Source organism: Orcinus orca, chromosome 2 (genome assembly GCF_937001465.1).
Source record: "Orcinus orca chromosome 2, mOrcOrc1.1, whole genome shotgun sequence".
In the NCBI taxonomy this organism is placed as follows: Eukaryota; Metazoa; Chordata; class Mammalia; order Artiodactyla; family Delphinidae; genus Orcinus; species Orcinus orca.
In genome coordinates, this window is record NC_064560.1 from 174,242,253 (window position 1) to 174,258,916 (window position 16,664).

The window sequence follows — 16,664 nt, forward strand, 5'->3', positions numbered from 1 at the left end:
AAGCTCTAAGGTAATGGCAGTGAGGCCAACTGCCAGGTTGCTAAAGGCTGACCTAAAGCTTTAGATAGAACTGTGTGCTGCTTCCTCCATTCATATTCCTATGTAGCTATCAAGTTTAATCTTATTAGAGAGGGAGCTTTAAATCTACACGTTCTCTCTTTGGTTGGGGGCGGGTACAAAATTTAAAATTTCTCTAACTATAAATGTTGACTGTAGAAAATGTGAAAATACAGATGGGCAAAGGGAGATGATAAAAATCACCAGTAATTCCATCACTCATAGATAACCACTGTTAAGCATTTCTCTACCATAAGGCATTCCAATTGCCCCAATATTCTACTTCTACGAACCACAGTACAAAATCTAGAAGCTTAACCTTTGCATGCATGCATTACAAAAACTGCCTTCAAGGAAGGCTGCACTAATTTCCATTCATTTAAGTAATACAGGTATGAGCACATCTTATACCTTTTCTTGTCAGGAAGAAAAAGGATTAGAGATTTGGTGATTTCGGTTCAGGTAGAAATCAGAAACCTAGATGCCTGCTGCAAAACGCTTGGATAGGACATGGGAAACAGATCCTTTCTAGTCCCTACAGAGGTACCTCTACCAAAGGAATTACCTTTCGAAGCCAGCCAGGACAGGAGCTGCTGGCCCCACTACTGATCCTCACGGCCTCCGTGGGACTGACTAAACCTTCCATTCCTCGGTCTGCTTCCATTGTTCCTCGGAAGCCTCCACTTGGATCAGGAGTTTCAGATTCCTGCTGACTGTCCTCCTCTTCTCCCCTACCGCCACCGCTGCCACCTCCTGGGCTAGAGCTCTGAACCACTGACAGATACACAGCACAGAAATAGAAAGCTTTGCTATGCAGCAAGATTTACCATCTGATAGCCCCACCGACCCCCGGAGAGGTTCCTAGAGTTGCGTGAAGCAGAACAGCAACAGTGTAAATCAGATACTTGGGACTAAATTTTTAGTTTTTATACAAGGTATTGTGTATCAGTATCTTTATAGCAATATTCACTTCTACTTTCCAAACTTGCTTATCCTTATGTCCACAGCAGATTATCAATGTTCTACCGCATTACTGAATACTCACCCCAACCACAGCATCCAGGCCTTAACAGATATACCCAGACTCCAGCATCCTTCATAGAGGTTCACCTTATATACAAAGCTTTTTCACATTTGAGCCAAACACCTCTTAAAGTTGCCAGATAAACTCACCATTAACTCCCTTTCTGGGGAAACACCTGAATGGAGAAGTCCTCAACCATTAAATTCATTAAATTCTTTAATGACTATTCGTAAGAATTTAAAAAATATGATGGCTGGTTCTTTAAATATCATGCAGCATATTCCAAGTTACATTTAATGAAGATGAGCTGATGTACAGTCAGGAAATGACACTGAGCTTTAATATGAGCCAAAGAAAAATATAACTAAGAAAGTAATTTGCCAAAGCTAAAAGAAAAAAAAATTGCATGGTATATTCTAAAGTTAAATGTAAAAGCTTATTTACGATCACCAGCTAACCTGGCTTGAGGACTGACTATGCCACACTGTGATCCTACCAAAGCCGCAGAACTGTAGATGCCAAAATAACCTCTTAAGCTTTTTTGTTTTAAATGGCTTTTAAAAATTATGTTACATTTGACATACACATTAAGACTATTTTTAACATATGTGTAAGTTTTGATGCCTAACAAAATAACCATACATGCATCTACTACATGAAAGTACAATTAGTTTCCAATACGGTAGCCATTAGCCAAATATGGTTATTTAAATGTAAACAGAATGAAAAATTCAATTCCTCAGTCGCAAGAGCCACTTTCAACTGCTCAACAGCCACATGTGGCTGGTGGCTATTACACTGGACAGCACAGACATAGAACATTTCCATTATCGCAGAAAGAGCTATGGGACAGGGCTGAACAAGAATAATACCTGTTTTGCTCCATCTGCCTTGTGAATTCCTTCCTTCTCTGGCCTCCTACCTATATATAACTACTCTGATTAATTTTGTATTTTTCATTTCTTCTTGCAAAAAAAAAAAACTTTATCACATACTTAGGTATCCTTAAGCAATATATTATTTATTTTGCTTGTTTTTGAACTTTATAAAAAGGCATGTAGTCTGCTGCAACTTGCTTTTTACATTTCACATTATGGAAATATTTGTAGATGTTGTTCATTTTAACACATATAATATTCCATTGGATGGTTATAACATAGTCAACCAACAAATATTTACTGAGCATTTACCATTTGCCAGGCATTCTTCTAGGCAATGTGGATAAAATTATTGAATAAAAAAGACAAAAATCGTTGCCCTTACAGAGTTTATATTTTCCAGACAATGGACATGTGCTTTTAATCTTAAGTTTTTCCTTTAAATACTGTTCTAGTAAAACAGAGCTGTAATATAACAGCTGTGCTTAGCAAAAAGGTATTTTATCATTTGTGACAGATATTAATATGCACAAACAGATGCTGAGCAATGGATTACTAAAGGAAACTAATAAAAGGTATGATGTGTGTTTGTGTAAACTAGAGCTCAACAAGTCTAGATCAGATTTTCAACTGTCTTTTTGGAGGATTAGTCTGCTTTCATTCTGGGTCTTCATCTGTTTTGATTGCACAAAACATCAGAATCCAGTTCTGAGACATCAAAGACTACAGGTACCCTAGCAAATGGAAAACCAGAAGGAACACAGATTCAATTTCCTAGCATGGCCCCAAATAAGAGAACCATGAAGAAAGCAGCCAAAGGAAAAGTATTAGAGAGGTTTGGGCTGATTTTCCCAACTACATTGAAAGTTCAGCCAACTTTTAATTCTAAGGGCTTATTCTGAAGGACTACTTCTATAGACTGGAATACCCCTGGGAACACTATGGAAGTAAAGGGTAGACAGAACCCATAGCCCCTAGCATTGAAAGGAAAGGAACAGTACGTAAGTCACAATACAATGTTGGGCAAGCCACGTAATTACTCCCACATGTGTGGTGGCAAAGATGTACTCTCCCTCTGACCGCAATGTAGAAGTCATAACTTATTGTGAAATCTACCAAACTATGACCTTCCCTCTTGATCACTGTATTCCTCATTTCCCAGAGATATTTCCTATTTCCTTTTTTGGGAGACTGCACGGAATTCAACCCAAAGACTCACACCTCAGAAAACCACTGGTACCTGAGATACTGCTACTTACCAGTTCCGATGGATAAACCACTGCTATTCGAACGGATGGTCTTAGAATTCAATACTTTCTCTGAGGAAAAATATTCAGTAGGTAAGCATTGTTTACAGCCAGAGACAGGAAAAGTGACAGCCTAGGATAGGGAGTTAATCTAGGAGATAACTGCTATCTCTCATACCAGATAAAAATATTATAAGCCAAGCACCAATAGCTACTCTATATTCAACTATGTAGCAATTCTCCACCTTAACTATTCTTTGGAATCACCTGGGAAGCTTTAGAAAGTAGCAATGCCTAGGTCCCACCCCAGAGGTTCTGATTTAATTGGTCAGGACAATGGGATTTCTAAAAACTCCTCAAGGGATTCTAACGCGCAGCCAAGGTTGTGAACCGCTGACCTAAAGAATGAACTTGTAAACCTTCACACAGACCTTTATAATTTGTTCATAACAAAGGAATCTTTATGCAGGAGGCAGTTATGATTTAGTTTCTTTTTAAAGGTGTACTGTATGTTTCTCACAAAAGCATGAGCACAGATAAACTAATCAGTGGGCTACTAGAAGTAAATTCTACCGCGAGGGGGTCAGAGCCCTTATGTTATCATAAGACAGCAAACAATGTTCTATTCCTACCACTAGATATGGTATCACTGACAATTATTAAGACTTACACGAGTAGCTTCTTTTCTTCAGGACACTTCTGTTTGCCAGAATGTGACCATTAGTAACTTAGGTGTGGGTCTATCCTCTGTCAAAGCCATCCTAACCAACACATATGGAACCCTTACCAACAATGAGAATGGTGTGCCAGCCTCGGCAAGATAAGTCTGGGACGTGATGCAGAGATCCAAAGATAGGCCGAGGCCATGAAGTGCAGATATCAGAGCCATGCGGTCTCTCTGTGGGGGTCATTGCCAGGCGACCATTGCCACCATTGCCCCAGGCAAAAATGTGATTATCTAGACAAAAAAAATTAAACAGCAGACAATTGAACAGAACACTGGCTTCCCAACTCTTTTGGGTTCCCCATCTTTATGCCCTAGAGCTAAAAAGATTTTCCACCATGTACAAAACAAGGGAAAGCTATTTATTCCCCTATATAAAGCCTAAACGACTCCTGATGCCACCCAGGTAAAAATGACCGCCGCTCTTACATACTGCCATCCGTTCATTCACTCATTCAACATTTTTGGTCATTCATTCAAATAATTATTGGGCATCTACTTCATGACAGGCACTGCTTGAGGTGCTAGGAAGAGAGCAGAGAACAAAACAAAGTTGCTGCCCTTGTGGAACTGACATTCTAGTGGGGAGAGACTGATAAATAAATTACTTCAGGTAGCATTAAGTGCTAAGAAGGAAGATAAACAATAAAGAAAACTGGAAATAAACAATAATAGTAGGGTATCATTACTTTAGACAGGGTAGTCAGAGAAGTACTTGTTGATACTTGAGCAGAGACCTGATTGAAGTGGGAGAGAACCAGGTGGATATCTAGGGGAAGAGCTTTCCAGGCAGAGGGAATAGCAAAGTGCAAAGTATGTATCACAAACACAACACAGAAGTCCTCTGCAGCTGGAGCAAAGTAAAGGAGGGGACGGTGGCCATAGAAGAGGTCAGGAGGTGACTGGAGTCTGGGTCATGCAGGCCATTCCAATGACTTTGGTTTTTACTGTTTGAGATAGGAAACTAGTAGAGATTCTGAACAGTAGGTATTTAAAAGGATCCCCTAGGCTACCATGAGGAGAACTGACTGCAGGGGCCCAAGGATGGAAGCAGGGAGATCAGTTGTAATAGTGAAGATGGTAAAAAGTGGTTGGATATATTCTGAGGATAATCTATAGAATTTGTGAATGGATGGGACGTGGGGTGTAGGATAGAGGTGCCATTTTCTGAAACAGGAAGGCTACAGGAGGAACAGGTTTGAAAAGAAGATCGGAAATTTGATTTTGAATACAGTAAGTTTGTTTGAGATGCCCATTACCTCTTATCCAAATCAGGGCATTTTTTAATGAAAAGGGGGTGCTATTAATGATTAAGCCCGGACAGTAGGCATGAATCAGGACCAACCTGGGAAGACCGGGCTATAAAGCCACTTTATCTTTAGACATCCAAATCAAGGGACTGTTGAATCAGTGAGTCTAGAAGTCAGGTACAGTAATTAAAGCTATCAGTGCACAGGGAAGATTTAAGGTAATAAGCTCAATTAGATAATAAAGGGTGAGGGACTTCCCTGGTGGCACAGTGGATAAGACTCTGCGCTCCGAATGCAGGGGGCCTGGGTTTTATCCCTGGTCAGGGAACTAGATCCCACATGCGTGCCACAACTAAGAGTTCACATGCTGCAACCAAGGAGCCCGGGAACTGCAACTAAGGAGCCCACCTGCCACAACTAAGACCTGGTGCAACCAAATAAATGAATAAATAAATATTAAAAAAAAAAAAAAAAGGGAGAGGATTGTGCCCTGGACACTCCAGGCTTTAGACTTGGATACTACAATCATGGCACTGAACCTACCTGACTGCACTAATCTGTCTATATGTATGTCTCCCCTACCCTACTAGACTGTGAGTTCCCTGAGGACAGGGACTTTCTGAAACTTTTTTTTTTTTTTTGCTGTACGCGGGCCTCTCACTGCTGTGGCCTCTCCTGTTGCGGAGCACAGGCTCCGGACGCGCAGGCTCAGCGGCCATGGCTCACGGGCCTAGCCGCTCCGCGGCATGTGGGATCCTCCCAGACTGGGGCACGAACCCGTGTCCCCTGCATTGGCAGGCGGACTCTCAACCACTGCGCCACCAGGGAAGCCCCGTCACTTTTTTTTTTAATTGAAGTATAGTTGATTTATAATATTATATTAGTTTAGGTATACAACATAGTGATTCAATATTTTTATAGATTATATTCCATTTCAAGTTATTATAAAATAATGGCTATATTTTCCTGTGCTGTTCAATATATTCTTGGTGCTTATTTATGGTATACATAGTAGTTTGTATCTTTTAACCCCATATCCCTATCTTGCCCTTCCCCACTTCTCCTTCCCCACTGGTAACTACTAGTTTGTTCTCACTCTCTCTGTAAGTCTGTTTTTGTTTTGTCATTCTCATCCGTTTGTTTTATTTTTTAGATTTCACATATAAGTGATAACATAGAGTATTTGCCATCCTCTGACTTATTTCACTAAACATAATACCCTCTAAGTCCATACACATTGTTGCAAATGGCAGAATTTCATTCTTTTTAATGGCTGGGTAATATCCCATTTACTGTATATATGTACCACATCTTCTTTATCCATTCATCTGTTGATGGACACTTAGGTTGCTTCCATGTCTTGGCTATTGTAAATAGTGCTGCTATGAATACTGGGGTGCATGTATCTTTTCGAATTACTGTTTTCCTTTTCTTCGAATATATGCCCAGGAGTAGAATTGCTGGATCATACAATGGTTCTATTTTTACTGAGACTCACTTCTATAGTCCCAGAGCCTAAAGGAGGACCTGGAGCATAGTAGGCACTCAGTTTATGTCTGCTATGTGAATGAGGTGATCAAGTACAGTTCAAAGGAGTAGAGGAACATTTATCAACAGGTAATATGCCCAGACACAGAGTCTAATTCTATACTCGTCATTCTGAAGTTTAACTTGATAAGTACACAGATACTGAAGAAACATTACCTCTCTGAGGACCTGTCAGAAAGTGCTACTGAACTTGCTATACTATTTTTAATCCTCAGTGACATCCTGATTCTGTCTTTCTAGGTACCATTTCCATTTATCTAGCCTGAACTAACCAGTCTGTTCCCTAAAACCACTTGTTCTGGGACAAGCAGGGAAGGTTAATGTGCTACTCTGAAGGCTGGTTCACTTAATTAAATATGGTAAGAGATCACTTATCTGACACTATTGCTGGACCTCTCTTGTGTAAGTAACAGACACAGACTGAAAGAAAACAAAGACGTCCCAGAGCATGAGCAATAACAAAAAAAGCCAAAATGAGTCAAAAGATAAGAAGATGAAATATGTTTTTTTGTTGTTCACTAGTCACAAGAAAGAAGTGGCTACAAAAATCAAGAGAGTTTAGAAGGTGTTACAGGAAGAGAGAAAAAAGAAAAAAAGAAAGCACAAGAAAGAGGAAAGCGAGTGAAGGCTAGCAGAAGCTGCAATAAAGAAGAGAAGTGATAGGAGCAGGATGCTGAGGAGAAGAAATAGCTGAGAGGAAAGAGAGAAGAAAATTCCATTAGACCAATTCAGAAAGTTGAGAAACACATGGTATATAGCCCTTCAAGCCTTAGCAGTCCCTAAAGACATCACTGCAGTGCAGCTGACCCCAACCAAGGAACAAGGTTAAATTATGTTGTTCTCCTCTCTAGCCACCCAACATTTATTGGAACCAACATGGTACTGGGCAAGGTATATATATATATAAATATTTAATAATTCTTAAAACATTGTACCAAAAAAGTTAAAGTAAAAAAAGTAGGGATTTAAGAGTACTAACTTGCCATTTTCTAGAAATCTGACCTTTTTACAGCAATCACTATGTTGGACACATGAAAAGTTAATGAAGCTCCATAGGCATAAAAACTGGCCACCAATTTAACACAGATAAAAAAGTAAACATATGATCCAGCTACACAAATAACCAGTCCACCTCTTTTGCAAGCAAAAATTAAAATATAGCCATCTATCCAGAAAGCCTGAAATAACATGTACAGACTCACCATCAGTGGCAGCAATGGTAAACTCATCACCGCAGGAGACTCTGATCACTTGCTTTCCACCTAGGGGGCCCCCCAACAGGTTGATTCCTAGACGCTTCTTATAATTTCCAACACCCAGCTGTCCACACTTGTTGCAGCCAAAGGTCAGCAGCCGGCCTCGCTCTGAGACAGAAGCAAAAATAAATAACCAGGTACAAATGGGTCATGAAACAGAGGGAAAATGCAGACAATGCAGAGTCCCATAGACTAGCTTCTGGTTGTTAGAGTATACAAATATAAAGCTAGCTACACAATCCTGGACCTAGGGCAGCTAGGGCATCTAGAACTATGACCAATTAGACCCAGGAAGCGATTCAATATTATATATTTTATTTTAAATGTGGAAAATGGGTACTATTTAACTTAGAAAACTTATAGATGGTGCTAAATACAAATAGCAGTTGCCAGAAATTATAGGTGTGGTATTCTCATTAAGGAACGTATTGATTATATACTTATAATGATTACCAACAAAACATTTATTTGAACGCCCAATTTGTTAATGAGATAATACTGGATGATGGGGGAAATCAGGAGAATGTGTACATATAGTTAAGAAGCACTACTACTTGATAGAAAAAAAGAGCCTGAAATACTAAGGCCTGTGTACACAGTCGTACATCAACTCACCATCAATAGCAGCAGTGTGAGTCTTGCCTGGGGCAATTGTACGGATCTTATAAAAGGACAACTGTTTGGCCAAGGTAAAGGAGGTTGTGTAGGGGACTTCGTGGTATGCCTGAAACAAGGTAGAACACAAAGCAAAGACTCATGAAGTAAAAAATGGAGGGGAAACAGGCTGAAAATGTTGTCGTGGTGATCAAAAGGCCTTTCAAGCGAATCATGTTATTAAGAAGGTGCCAGGTAGCTTTTCATCTCCAATAGAATAAAAGAAGAAATAAGCTCAATATGTAATCAGAGAATTTAGTATGAGACAGGACTTTCTGACCACAAAAGTTTTAAGATTCCTAAATTAGGGTATGCACAACATGAACTCTCCATCCCAGAAGGCATCTATATAAGGATAGAATCATTGATTTTTGTCTTGGTTATACACTCTACATACCTAACAAAAGCAGGGGAAGGAATTAAAATCCTGAAGACTCTGTCCAGCCCATCAGTTTACTGTGATCTAATTTTATCTACAATATTCTCAACTTGTTAAAAACCACGTTCCTTTTTTTTTTTGTTTTTTTTTGCGGTACGTGGGCCTCTCACTGTTGTGGCCTCTCCCATTGCGGAGCAAAGGTTCCGGATGCACAGGCTCAATGGCCATGGCTCACGGACCCAGCCGCTCCGCGGCATGTGGGATCTTCCTGGACCAGGGCACGAACCCGTGTCCCCTGCATTGGCAGGCAGACTCTCAACCACTGCGCCACCAGGGAAGCCCTTGTTTTGTTTTGTTTTTTCCCCTTTAGATTAGCATAAAAATAAATCTTCCCATGTAAGTTTAAAATTTCACAACAAACACAATGTTGTAACAAAACCCAAATCAAGTAATGGTAATTCTGAATATGCCTTTTCAAAGTACATGGACACCCTCCCCAGACCTGCTCCAAATTTGCACTCTCCCATTTCACAATCACTACTTTAGAGATTGCTTAAAAATTAATTCTTCTTTTTTTTTTGGGGGGGGGGGCGTGGTTCGCGGGCCTCTCACTGTTGTGGCCTCTCCCGTTGCAGAGCACAGGCTCCGGACGCGCAGGCTCAGCGGCCATGGCTCACAGGCCCAGCTGCTCCGCAGCATGTGGGATCTTCCCAGACTGGGGCATGAACCCGTGTCCCCTGCATCGGCAGGCGGACTCTCAACCACTGCGCCACCAGGGAAGCCCTTAAAAATTAATTCTTACCTTTTCCATTGAGACAGCAAACTTGTCTCAATATGACTCTTTAGAAAATGACAAAAACTCATCATACTAACACAAACAGGGGACTAGTACTTAATATCAGTGGCAAATTTATGACATTCTTGAAGGAGGGGAATGGTAATTACATTTAATAAGCCTGTATAGGATCAGTGATTTGAGAGTAATCATAAAAACTCCCTAGAGAGGTGATACATGGAAAAATGTTTCTTTTCATAATGTTAATTTTCTTGTATCTACTTCAGTGATAAGGTAGAATTTGAATTCCATCACTGATTGTTTGTAATCAATTTATTTATTGAGGTATAACATACTATACAATATTGTACAGCTTGATACATTTTTCTAAAGGTATATAAATGTAAAACTACCATCCAGATCAAGATATGGACCATTGCCATCACCCTAGGATCCCTCCTACTCTTTCTGTTAACACCTATGCCCCTCTTCCCAGAAGCAACCACTGTTTTGACTTTTGCCATCATAAGTTAATTTTGCCTGTTCTTAAACTTCATATAATGGGCATCATATAGTATGTACACTTTTGTGGCTGGCTACTTTACTGGACATAATGTCTGTGAGATTGTCACTTTATTCTTAAGTCAAATTCCACAGTCACAAACCAATAATAGCATTTCCAAAGAAATTCCAACCTAGAGAAGTTCTGATGATGTACTTAGGATACCAAACGGGGTACTCACTTCATGATTGATGATTCCAGACATGCACTGATTCAGACCCAGTTTGTTGAACTCATTGAGTCCACAGGCCAGCACTTTGCCTGACTGGGTCAGCAGAAATGTCCCATCACAGCCACATTGAACTGCAACAATAATCAAGGCCTTGGGAACATCCACCTGCAAGAAAAAAAAAAATCAGAAAATCTCCCAAACATAACTTGTATTAGGGAAAAACCCTCAAATTCTTTCAAAAATGATGCTCTGCATTTAGCAGAATGACTACAGGGAAATAAAGGTTGCTCTGTTTTCTTCAGATTTGCCCAGAAGCTTAGAGGTTACTGTTTTCAACAAGGAGCTCAAGTTTTATAATAAAGTAAAAGAAGGCAATTCCAGGTCAGCTAAAAGTTTTAGCAATAGGTCCTACTTAGGAAGACTTCTCAGAAAACACTGGGAAAAGAGAAGCTTCGATCTATTACTGATTTAGTCCTCTGAGATGCAGAGATCCCATGATAGTTATAGAAGAAACTCAGTAGCCCTGTGGGGTGCCAGTCAGGTCATATAATAAGTGAGGTGACCAAGGATTGAGGCAGCAGCCAAGACTTCTGAAGGCTCACATCCCTCTGCAGCTAACTAGACAGGGCTGAAGAATGGTGGGGGGACATGATGGATGTCTGTGAAACCTGAAAACTCAAACCTCAAACCTTCTCCTATAGTCTTTTCAGAAGAAGAGGAATAACTGTGAATCCTATTGATTGAGAATGGTCCCACAGATATATGTTAATTTTTAAAATGTAAATAAACATTGTTAATAGTGAACAGTGGGTGAGCCTGTGTCCTAGGGTGCATGTGACCGTGCTCTCTCTGCTTGTTTCAGCTCCCATGCCAGCTCTCACAGTGCCAGCTCTTGCACTACTGAGAGGAATTAGATATTACATTTCATACAATATGACCCCTAAATACAAACAACTACTTCATTTGGTATCCAACTGTGGAAAGGGGAAGGGAAATGGCTGTGCTGTGTTAAGGGATACTCTAATGCTTTCCAATATTTCCCATCCAGGGTGTGTTTAGCTTGACGTGACTTTTTCGCTATACATTCTGATTTTAGTGCTCATCCCCAAGCAAGATGTGACTCCAGAGTGTCCATAGTGGCTGCATCTTCTTTCGCAACTTTTTATGATTTAGTCAGATGACAAGACCACATAGTGCTAAATTAGGAATCCCTGATTGTCTCCCAGATAGGAAATATTTCAGGGATAAACACCTTGATATGAGGAGTCAGGTAAAGAGGACATATTACTGGAGTCTGTGTGACCTAGATAGGCTCTAGGAAGAAGTTGCCTCTGATTTTACCTTTTGTGGTGTATAATAATCCTCTTCTGAATCCAAACCCAGCCTTCCTGAGACACACATAAGAAAGAAAATCATTAAAATGAGGGCTTCCAGGGACTTCCCCGGTGGTGCAGTGGATAAGACTCCGCGCTCCCAATGCAGGGGGCCCGGGTTGGATCCCTGGTCAGGGAACTAGATCCTATGTGCATGCTGCAACTTAGAGTTCGCATGCTACAACTATGGAGCTGGCGAGCTGCAACTAAGGAACCCGCGAGCCACAACTAAGGAGCCCACGTGCTGCAGCTAAGGAGCCGGCAAGTGGCAACTAAGGAGCCCACCTGCTGCAACTAAGACCTGGTGCAACCAAATAAATAAATAAATAAAAAAGAAATCAAATCAAATCAAATCTACTGTACCCCTCAACTTAAAAAAATAAAATATAAAATAAAATGAGTGCTTCCTTCCCAATGAAAATAGTCTATAAGATTCTCTTTTACTGGACTTCCCTGGTGGCACAGTGGTTAAGAATCTGCCTGCCAATGCAGGGGACATGGGTTCGAGCCCTGGCCTGGGAAGATCCCACATGCCATGGAGCAACTAAGCCCGTGCGCCACAACTACTGAGCCTGCACTCTAGAGCCCACGAGCCACAACTACTGAGCCTGTGTGCCACAACTACTGAAGCCCACACACCTAGAGCCCATGTTCCACAATAAGAGAAGCCACTGTAATCAGAAGCTCACGCACCGCAACAAAGAGTAGCCCCCGCTCGCCACAACTAGAAAAAGCCCACGCGCAGCAACAAAGACCCAACGCAGCCAAAAAAAATAAAATAAAAAGATTCTCTTTTACTGAATTAACACTTCTCAAATAGAGGCTGCATGATGTGTTTAGAGGCACACAAGCAAGAGGTCAGGCTGTCCGCCTGGGAATAAGTGGACAGAGTCAAGGCTACACCTACCATATTCACCACAGCCCCAAGAGTAGACTTCTTTGCTTCGTGTCAAAACCACCACATGATTATCTCCACAGGAGACCTGCTCCACTGGATTGTTCAGGAAGAAGTCCAGCTGCATGGGTTCTAATAGTTCAGGGCCAGCAATCTTGTCCATGCCCATGCAGCCATAATAGTCAGATCCAAACGCATAGAGCTGACCTTCATCTGTGAAAGGAAGGAAAGCAGAACCCATCAAAGGAATGACTTATTTTGTCTCATCAGAAAGCTGGCCAGGGCTGGAATGAGGATGACCTCAGCCAATGAGCTCACATGGGATGATTATATCAGAGAAATCTGACAGACTGTCTATCAAGCCTAGAGTTGTTGGTATTTAGGGGGTCACGTGTACTGTTACAGTAACAGTTAAAAAAAGAATGGTGGGATGATATATTAAAGAGGCTTAAAATTTTACCGGGGCCATCTCTATTTTACACATCATAAAGTGAGTAATGGCAAGACCCAAACTAAATTTGAGCTCCTAATTCCTGACTCAGCATTATCTACACCTGACTAGGTAGTGAGGTTATTTCTGCTCCCCCCACAACTGGGACATACGATATATTTCTCCTAATCCCACCTCTTCTCTGTTATCCACCTGCCTTCTCCTTGCTCATCACTACTCTAATGCTATAGCAAGTTGGGCATGTTGTTATTAATGTGTATAATATTTGCTCACTGTCTTTGGTTCTTTGGATACTGTCTTTCGTTGTAAAATCCCAACTAAAACTGCATAGAATTAACTAAAATACCCCACATTAAATGCACCTGGGTGCTTTCTGCTGCTGGCTTACCTGTTACACAGACAGTGAAATCGTCGCCACATGACACCTGACGGATAGCTTTGCCTTGCAACTTTTCCACGTGCTTTGGCTGTCGGTAGGAGGCTTTGTCTCCATGGCCCAGCTGACCATGGAGTTTAGTACCCCCTTGCATGTTCTGTGAAATAAATAGGTCTTGTGAAGTTTTAAACTTTTCACGCCAAATCTTTAATCTAATCTGTAGTATCACTTATTAAGAAAAACAGTAGGAAAAAAATCAGTTGGAAATATAGAAACGGGAAAAAAAAAAGGTAAGAGGATTAAACCTTTTAATGGTAGATAGTAAAAAACCCCTGCCAACAGATAAAGATTTTTAAAGTATCCAGACTGATATCCATCGGGCCTTAAAAGGACCCATTCTCAATTTTGTCTTTCTTCTCCAAGTCTAAGGTGAACTGTCTATTTAATTATGGGTGATGATGAAAAAATTCTTTACGTAGTCTAATTTGATTGTTTTTTTACAGGAGTACAGCCTCTTGGAAATCCTTATAAAAGTTTTACAAATTTTGGTCACAGTTTCCCTGAAATACGTAACCGTCATAAGGAATCTGGTAACATCAAAGACGCTGCTATAAAGCACTGAGAATAGTCCTACATGACTTTTCAATAGTTCTAAAGATTTAAGTAATTCTTCCCATCCAATAACTCAACTGTAAGTCCTTACACAAATGTTTTTTAAGGCACTAATTTCAATCCACCTCTGGCAGCCCCCCAGAAGCTAGTTCTTTAAGTGAGAGGATTTTAGGAAATAACAGCAAGTTAAAACTCTATAACAGAGGCCAAATCACTCATTCTTTCTCTCTATCAATCAATAGTTGAGTGTCTACTCTGTTACACACTGGGGATAAAGCCTGTCCTCATGGAGAAGTTATCTGAAACTACTGGAAAAAATGAGCTCCCTCAGGAAGGAGGAAGAGTGGGAAGAACCGAGAACCTAAGATAAGACAAGGTCAGGTAAAGAAAAAGAGGCCTGAAGTGAGCCTGAGAAGGCACAGCAGAAGAGACAGGAGCAAAGTCAAGAGAACATGCTCTTGCAGAAGCCAAGGGAAGACCAGGCTTCAAGGAGGGAGTGACCAACTATGTCAAATACTACAGGAGATCAAGCAAGGACTCAAGTGTACCTATCTGTTTTATTTTCACAATTTATAGGTCATTTTGTCAAGAGTAGTTTCAATTGAGTGGAGGGATGGAAGCTGCACTGTAGGTGAATGAGGAATGAGTGGGAGATAAGAAAAGAGACAGCAAATATTGGCAGTTTGTTCGAGGTGAGAGAGAGGATAGAATCTAGAGGGGAACAAAGGAAAATTCTACTCAAGATATTCCATCTTCAATCACTGATGGAAGTCTTAGAATTTTCCTGACATGGTACACTGCTTCATTTGTTTACAAAGCTATTTCACAGGTATGAGTTGCTCTGAAATGCATGGTAATAGAACAGAGTAATTAAGTGACCTTCTGAAATCACCCAGTGGTAAATGAGAATGCAATCTCCTGAGTCCAAGCCTTTTAATTCTTTCTCTCTTTCTTTCTCTCTCTTTTATTCATTCATTCAAAAAACATTTATAAGCGACCTAACATGTACCAGGCATTGGGGATACATCAGTGAACTAAACAGACAAAATCCCTACTCTCAAAAGAGCTTACATTCCATCATCCCATGCTGCCACTTCTGCAGCACATGTTCAACCAACAAAATTCTTAGACAGCCTGGGCCCAGTAAACAATGAGGCGCACGTCACTGTTCTAAAGTACGTAGCTTTCACTTACCACCCAGGTGTATAGTTCCTTCTCCACTGTGACCACAGCAAAGTGGGTATTCCCTGCACACACCTGCCGGGCACTACAGCCACTCTTGATGACATCCAGTTTCTGGGGAGTGGATTTCCCACCACCCCAAACATAGACTTCACTGGTTCGAGATGTTACCACAGCAATGGGTGCTTCAGTCACAGTGCTTGACCTGACGACAACCCCCAGAACAAAGGAACATTTAACATAAAAATTATATCAAAGAAAAATGCTTCCAGTCTTTTCCCTGAGAACTACCAATTATGGTATGAGAAAGTATGTTCTTTCTCGATGACTTATTTCAACCCTCTAACATAGCAGGCTTTGCAATTCCTGCCTTAAGGCTTCATCACAGCTCAGCCACATCAGATAGCAGTCTGATCCATAACACCTACACTTTTCAACTTTTCAACATTCATCATGATAATGATGTCCACTTTAGCATGACGGTAAAATTATAGCTTTCCTTTTCTCTGAAATGACTATTTGACATTTAAGCAGATGTTGGCTTCTGAAAGGATGCCAAAGGCTTCTTACTGGGATCAAACAATGTCCAGACCCAAGAAAGAAAGACCCCCTGGTGGTAATTTAAGATATATTACTTTTCAAGAGTCTCTTGAGCATTACCTTGGTCTCTTTGTAGGTGCATTAAGCAGTGTGACTTTTTCCTCCATCTCTCTACCAAAAGAAAAGCAAAGATACATGAGAGAAATAATAGGTTCTTATATTGCACTAGTGTCTCTTTAAAACCTTTCACAGACTTAATCTTCTATAAACCATATGCCTCCCACAATGTTACAATACTTTTAAGAAAGTACTTCGATACAACTGAAACAGTTCTATAGGCCTAGCATTAGACAATTCATTAAATACAAGGGGGACAGCAGTCTGGGGCCATTTGCTTTCTGTCTCTGAGGAATGTTCCAGGCTGGACCAGAGAACCTTGAGAACCTCTGATGCTCGTTTTTGGAACCTGCTGACATCTTCCTTTAGTCTGCCCGCCGACTCCCTAAACTCAACATCTCTAAAGCTCAGCTCATTGTCTTTCTCCAATAGAGCTTTTCTTTCTGACTCTCCTAATTCTATAACTGGCACCCTCTATTCTTCCAGTGAACTAGGTTTAAAACTTCAGTGATTTTGGATTCAGATGTCTTCCTTTCTTCAATATTCAAGTTTTATAGATTCTACTTATACAATGCCCTTTCACTCACGTCTC

The 16,664-nt window shown here is 40.7% G+C and overlaps 1 protein-coding gene across 3 annotated transcripts in view; it reads right to left on the bottom strand.

Annotated features, from left to right (window-relative positions):
- NEK9 (NIMA related kinase 9) overlaps nucleotides 1–16,664 on the bottom strand; it is a 37,269-nt gene that overhangs the window by 6,922 nt on the left and 13,683 nt on the right. For all 3 annotated transcript variants that reach the window (XM_033407532.2, XM_004262252.3, XM_033407468.2), the window contains 11 exons: nucleotides 16,076–16,126; nucleotides 15,428–15,620; nucleotides 13,634–13,778; nucleotides 12,807–13,007; nucleotides 11,868–11,914; nucleotides 10,536–10,691; nucleotides 8,600–8,708; nucleotides 7,931–8,092; nucleotides 3,994–4,164; nucleotides 3,219–3,278; nucleotides 623–831 (listed from right to left, as the gene is read on the bottom strand). In XM_033407532.2, coding sequence (XP_033263423.1) covers nucleotides 623–831; nucleotides 3,219–3,278; nucleotides 3,994–4,164; nucleotides 7,931–8,092; nucleotides 8,600–8,708; nucleotides 10,536–10,691; nucleotides 11,868–11,914; nucleotides 12,807–13,007; nucleotides 13,634–13,778; nucleotides 15,428–15,620; nucleotides 16,076–16,126 — 1,504 coding nt within the window. The remainder of the gene's footprint in view (nucleotides 1–622; nucleotides 832–3,218; nucleotides 3,279–3,993; nucleotides 4,165–7,930; nucleotides 8,093–8,599; nucleotides 8,709–10,535; nucleotides 10,692–11,867; nucleotides 11,915–12,806; nucleotides 13,008–13,633; nucleotides 13,779–15,427; nucleotides 15,621–16,075; nucleotides 16,127–16,664) is intronic.